Source organism: Puntigrus tetrazona, chromosome 10, assembly GCF_018831695.1.
Source record: "Puntigrus tetrazona isolate hp1 chromosome 10, ASM1883169v1, whole genome shotgun sequence".
Lineage (NCBI taxonomy): Eukaryota > Metazoa > Chordata > Actinopteri > Cypriniformes > Cyprinidae > Puntigrus > Puntigrus tetrazona.
In genome coordinates this window covers 15109956-15116619 of record NC_056708.1, presented here as the reverse complement: position 1 = coordinate 15116619, position 6664 = coordinate 15109956, and the positions used below count along the sequence as shown (strand labels likewise).

Sequence of the window (6664 nt, the reverse complement as noted above, 5' to 3'; positions counted from 1 at the left end):
TCTTTGCCTTCTTTTTAAATAATTTTAAAACTTCTTGCTCTTTTTGTCTTTTTTCTTCTCTCTTTTTCCGGTTCAGGCTTATGCCTTTAGTTTTGTAATTTTTTACCAATGTTTCCATTTCCTCACACAATGTCACCTCAAATGTTCCCTCTGCAGGCCATTTAGTACTCAAATTTTTTGTTCTCTTTGCCACTTTAGTTCTTTAAGCAGAGGATACTTTGCTCCCAGCGTTTCTGCGGGTGATGTCATAACTTCGCTATAAGTCAACCTGTCTAAAAATAGTTTTTCACTTCAATAGCTCTTAAAGTAAGGACTCTTCTTTTTCCCAAAGTATTACCAGCGTCTAATGTACCAGCAAACAAAACAACAATATTCACCACTTTTATCAGCAATAGATCGTATGTATCCTCAATAAGTTTGCGACTTACTATACCAGATATGTTTTATCACCGGACTATATAGTCACAAGAACCTATTCAAGCGATATTTAACTTCAGTTGATAAATTTAGCTATGCGGTATACATTTATACATTCATGAATTCACACTCCCTTTATTTACAGGGCTCATACAATCATCCCAACTGTGTCCCTTTATTCTATAGGGCTCATTTATTTAAACACTTACCAGACATGTCCCTTTATGTACAGGGCTCATTCATTTAATCACTTATCATAAGTCCCTTTACATATAGGGCTCATTTATTTAATCCAAACTAGACTAAAAACTACGAAAGGTTCATACACTCATGCTTCAGTCACACCGCACACCCTATTCAGTTGAGCTCACACAAATAGTACCTACTTTACATGGAATAATTTCTGAACACTAAAACACAAAACAAATATTTCATTGATACTCCTTCTCAATCTCCCCAGAATCGGCTGCCACCTTGCCGTGGTTGGGGGGCTTGTGTGTCTCCATGACCCTGAGAGCTATGCTGGCTGGAGCTAAACGCTCCTGGTAGGGTCTCCCTTGCCAGACAGGTCGAAGGTTAGAGGCCAGACGAAGAGCAGACCCCTGGTCCTCCAGGTTGTGGGTTGGGCTAGAAAACAAAGCTGGTTACGGAAACAGCGACAAAGTCAACATTCACAGATGTGGGCAATGGGCCCCCAGAGTCTCCACATGGGACTTGTATGAATGCCAATGGTGAAAGCCTGAACTTGGAAACCATGGACAGGAAAATGGAAGCCTTGAGCACCAAAACCAAGACCAGAATAGGGTTTTGGAACATACGGACGATGTACCAAGCAGGAAAACTGGCGCAAGTGACATCAGAGATGCGTCGATACAGTCTGCACATGTTAGGCGTTAGTGAGACGAGATGGACAGGATACGGAAAAAAAACAACATCAACAGGAGAGACCATACTCTATTCAGGCAGAGAGGATGACCAACATGAGGAGGGAGTTGCCATCATCTTGAAGAGAGGAACAGAGAAAAACATGATTGAATGGAAACCTGTCAATAGCAGACTGATGAAAGTGAGGATGAAAGGGAGACAAGTAAACATGACAGTCATTCAGTGCTACAGTCCAACAAATGACAGCGAGGATGAGAGGAAAGACCTTTTCTATGAACAGCTGGATGCTGAAGTCAAGTAAACACCAAGGCATGACCTTTTGATTGTCATGGGAGACCTCAATGCAAAGGTTGGCAATGACAATACCAACAACGAGCGAGCAATGGGCAAGCATGGCTGTGGGATAATGAATGAGAACGGAGAAAGGCTCATTGACTTCTGCAATACCAACAACCTAGTTGTGGGAGGCACCTTGTTCCCACACCGTGACATCCATAAGCTGACTTGGTACTCACCAAACGACAGGGACAGGAACCAAATTGACCACCTGCTGATCAACGGAATGTGGAGAAGATCAATTTTGAATGTCCAGGTCAAGCGAGGAGCCGATGTTGCAAGTGATCACCAACTTGTTACAGCTATGTTGCTACTGAAACTGAGAAAAGCAGAGAACAAGACCCATACTACAAGAAGACTTGACATCCAGAAACTTAAAGATCCCCGCATAAGACACAACTTTGTTCTACAGGTCAAGAACAGATTTCAAGCACTGCAGGATCTGGAAACAGAAGTCAGAGTTGACAAGATCGACTTAACATATGAAAACATCAAGAATGTCTATCAGAAGAGTGCAGAAGAGAGTCTTGGATACAGAACCAAGAAACAGAAAAAGGATTGGATCAGACTGAGCACATGGAAAGCCATAGAGAATAGAAGGAAACTCAAGAACCAGCTGATGAACACAAAGTCAGAAAGGCTATTAGAGAGATACAAGCAGCAATACAGAGAGTCCAACAAGGAGGTGAAGAGGAAGGTATGTGCTGACCGTAGACCGTAGTTTGTTGAGGAACTTGCAGAAGAGGCGGAAAGTGCTGCAGACAGGGGAGAACAAGGCCAGCTGTACAGAATCAGCAGACAGGTGTGTGGTAAGCACCACTCTACCGCCAGTCCACCTATCAAAGACAAGCAAGGCAAGTTGCTCACAACAGAGAAAGAACAGGATGCACGCTGGGCTGAACATTTTCAGGAGATTTTAAACAGAGAACCCCCACAGGAAGCAGCAGATTTCAGAAAGAGAGACAGATCTTGAGGTTAACACTGAGCCACCAACCAAAGAGGAAATCATCTCTGTCATACAGTCTCTAAAAAACAACAAATCTCCAGGACATGACATCTTGAATGCTGAGCTATTCAAGATTGACCCAGAAACTGCAGCAGACGTGTTATAACCACTGTTCAAGACAATTTGGACTTCAGCAACTATACCTGAGGAATGGACCAAAGGTGTGATCATCAAAATTCCAAAGAAGGGCACACTCAGCGACTGCAACAACTGGCGAGGCATCACCCTTTTATCCATCCCTAGCAAGATCCTGGCCAAGGTAATCATCAAAAGGTTATCGAAAGCCGTGGACGCAGAACTGAGAAAGGAACAAGCTGGATTTAGAGCAGGGAGGAGATGCACAGAACAGATTTTCGCTCTGCGTAACATCATAGAACAGAGTGCAGAATGGTGTCTGTGAGGATTTCCAATCAGGTTTTAGACCGTACCATAGTACTGAGACTGCTCTCATTAGAGTTACTAATGACCTGCTTTTATCATCGGATCGTGGTTTTATCTCGTTATTAGTGCTATTAGATCTTAGCGCAGCATTCGATACTATCGATCACAACATTCTCTTGGATAGACTAGAAAACTATGTTGGCATTAGAGGAAGCGCCTTAGCATGGTTTAAATCATATCTATCTGACCGCTATCAGTTTGTGGCATTAAATGAGGAGGTATCATATCGATCAAAAGTGAAATATGGAGTTCCTCAAGGCTCAGTGCTAGGACCGTTACTTTTCAACCTGTACATGTTACCTCTGGGAGATATTATCAGGAGTCATGGTGTTAGTTTTCACTGCTATGCTGATGATACTCAGCTCTATATTTCAGCGCAGCCTGGTGTTACACACCAAATTGAGAATCTAACAGAATGCATAGTCGATATAAAAAGCTGGATGATGAGTAACTTCTTAATGTTAAATTCTGAAAAAACAGAGGTGCTAATAATTGGACCTAAAAACCCCACATATAATAATCTAGAACACAGCCTATCACTTGATGGCTGCTCTGTTAATTCTTCATCATCAGTTAGGAACCTAGGTGTGCTGTTTGACAGCAATCTTTCCTTTGAAAATCATGTTTCTAGAATCTGTAAAACTGCATTTTTCCATCTTAAAAATATATCTAAATTACGACCTATGCTTTCAACCTCTAATGCAGAAATATTAATTCATGCGTTTATGACCTCAAGGTTAGATTATTGCAATGCTTTATTGGGTGGTTGTTCTGCACACTTAATAAACAAACTTCAGCTAGTCCAAAACGCAGCAGCCAGAGTCCTTACTAGAACTAGGAAGTATGATCATATTAGCCCGGTTCTGTCAACACTGCACTGATCCCTATCAAACATCGAATAGATTTTAAAATCTTATTAATTACCTATAAAGCCCTGAATGGTTTAGCTCCTCAATACTTGAGCGAGCTCTTATCACATTATAGTCCTGCACGTCCGCTGCGTTCTCAAAACTCTGGCCATTTGATAATACCTAGAATATCAAAATCAACTGCGGGCGGCAGATCCTTTTCCTATCTAGCACCTAAACTCTGGAACAATCTCCCTAACTCTGTTCGGGAAGCAGACACACTCTGCCAGTTTAAATCTAGATTAAAGACACATCTTTTTAACTTAGCCTAAACATAACACACCAACACGCCTTTTATTATTCAAATCTGTTAAAGGATTTTTAGGCTGCATTACTTAGATTTGCTGGAACCGGGAACACTACTCCTACAATACGATGTACTTGTGACATCGTAAAAAGAATGGCATCTACGCTAATATTAGTCCTGTCTCTTTCTCAATCTGTTTTCACAGTTTGTATCCAGACTAGATGGTGGATCAGCACCCACAGATTATGTTCATCAGAGACCAGAACACCTAGATGCGCCCCGTGGACCAATCACCAGATCCTGATGTACACACACATACACACACACACTAAGTCATTTACACTACCTGACACAGCTGCGTTTAAAATTGAACTGGAAGTTAAGTGCTGGTCGTCCAGTCAGAGGAGAACTGACCCCAACTGAGTCTGGTTTCTCCCAAGGTTTTTTTTTTTTTCCATTCTGTATGCATGGGGTTTTGTTTCCTTGCCGCTGTCGCCTCTGGCTTGCTTGGTTGGGGACACTTAACTTCTAGTGACTATCGTTGAATTGACTACAAAGACCGTCTCTGCATTTAATAAGAAATTGGTCACTCTCGTCATTATACATCCCTGTCATTATACTGTACAGTGCTTTGATGCAACCTGTGTTGTTAAAAGCGCTATATAAATAAAAATGATTGATTGATTGATTGAGAATGGCAAAGTCAGCTTTATGTAAACTTCATTGACTTTGAAAAAGCATTTGACAGTGTGCACAGAGACAGCTTGTGGCGAATCTTGAGGGCCTATGGAATACCGTATGACATGGTAAAGCTGATCAGGAGTTTCTACAACAACTACAGCTGTTGTGTGGGAGGAAGCGACATCTGGTTTGAGGTAAAAACTGGGGTCCGTCAAGGCTGCGTGATGTCCGCTCTTCTCTTTAACTTGGTGATAGACTGGGTGATGATTTCTTTATATTTTGATTAACAAAAACTTCTTCATCCTCCACTGGCGCATGTATGTTTACTAAAAGGAAATCTTTTTCCTCATATTTGGTCTCAACTACCATACATTTCCCGTTCTTGTTTTTATGCAAAATTTTACTCACTTTAAAAACATCATCCTTCATTAAAAAAGCCACTCCTCTTCCAATCCTCCCATCTCCATTATTATGAAAAATACTTCCATCCCATCTCTTTTTATAATCATTCATCATATTTTCTTTCCAGTTTGTTTCTTGTAGTGCTATAATATCCTCCCTTTTACATTTTTCCTTTACCTTTTCAAATTTCCTCATGTATATCAACCCTCTTGCATTAAAAGTAACACAACTTAAAACCGTTAAAGGAAATAAAAATAATACTTAAAAGTTTTGATCGTTTTCTCCCTCCAAGCCCCTTAACACATCGAATCTGTTAGTCATGATCTTTTTTCTTACACTTTTCAAATTTGTTTTTACCTTTATAGCCCTCCTTCTTATTTGTCCTTTCTCCCCTCTGTCTTTGATCATGTTGTCCAGCTTTGTTTTTTCTTCACTGTCCCCTCTTTGTCCATCTCTGTCCACCTCCCCCGAAAGACTGTCTGATGTATCCATTTCCGTCCATTGAGTGCTCCATTATTTGCTCTTCATTATTACTGTTGTCCTTTTTCCTTTCTTCTTCCCCTGTGTTGCTCGCTCCTCCTTTAGTTACTTTTTGTTGTAGTCCTTCTTCCTCTTGTTCTTCATCAGTTTGTCCTTCCTCCCCATCGTTTCCTTCATGCACCTGTCCGCCCACCTGTTGCTCCCTTCCTCCTTCATTTCCCTCCATCTGGCATTCACATTTATTTAAAACATCCTGACAACCCGGGCACCTGTCAGCATTGCAATTTCGTGCATAATGTCTCCTCTCCTCACATTTGTAGCACACAAAAATTGGGCATTCTTTAAGCAGGTGATCCGGGCTCATGCACAGCCTACAAGTCTTCACCTGATGGCTGTGCATCACACGGAAATACTGTGGCCCTTCGGCTGTTTCTAGCCTTGTACTTTATGGCAAAGATGCCACTTCTTTGGGGAACCTCGCCTTTAGGAACCTTGTTCCGTATTCAGTGACAGTGCCTGGGTATCGTCTTCTTTTAATGTTTAAAATGGGATCAACACCCCAACTTTCCAATTTTTATAACATTTTGCCGTGTCCATATTGTTCTGTTACCGCTTTAACAATGTCCTCCACTTTAAAATCAAAGCCTGTATATGCATTAATGATCTAAGAAGGGATATCCAAAGGAACAAAAGGACTTCAAAAAGAGAGTAAACACCCCACCCCACCCTGTTGTGTTTATGACACCCTCTTCACCTCTGCTCTTCCTACTTCCCCTCCTTCTGCCCAAAAGACTTGGTTTAAAGTTCATTAAGAATAAGGCATTATATGGCATGTGTCTTATGAACCTATTGTTCCTCTTC

General features: G+C 41.3%; 1 protein-coding gene across 1 annotated transcript; it reads left to right on the top strand.

The window, feature by feature from the left end:
- The first annotated feature begins 1171 nt into the window (after positions 1-1171).
- Positions 1172-5208, top strand: LOC122352450. The gene is given in 3 exon segments (XM_043249857.1): positions 1172-2335; positions 2757-3040; positions 4944-5208. Coding segments are annotated over 3 exon segments (1713 nt in total).
- Positions 5209-6664: the final 1456 nt, after the last annotated feature.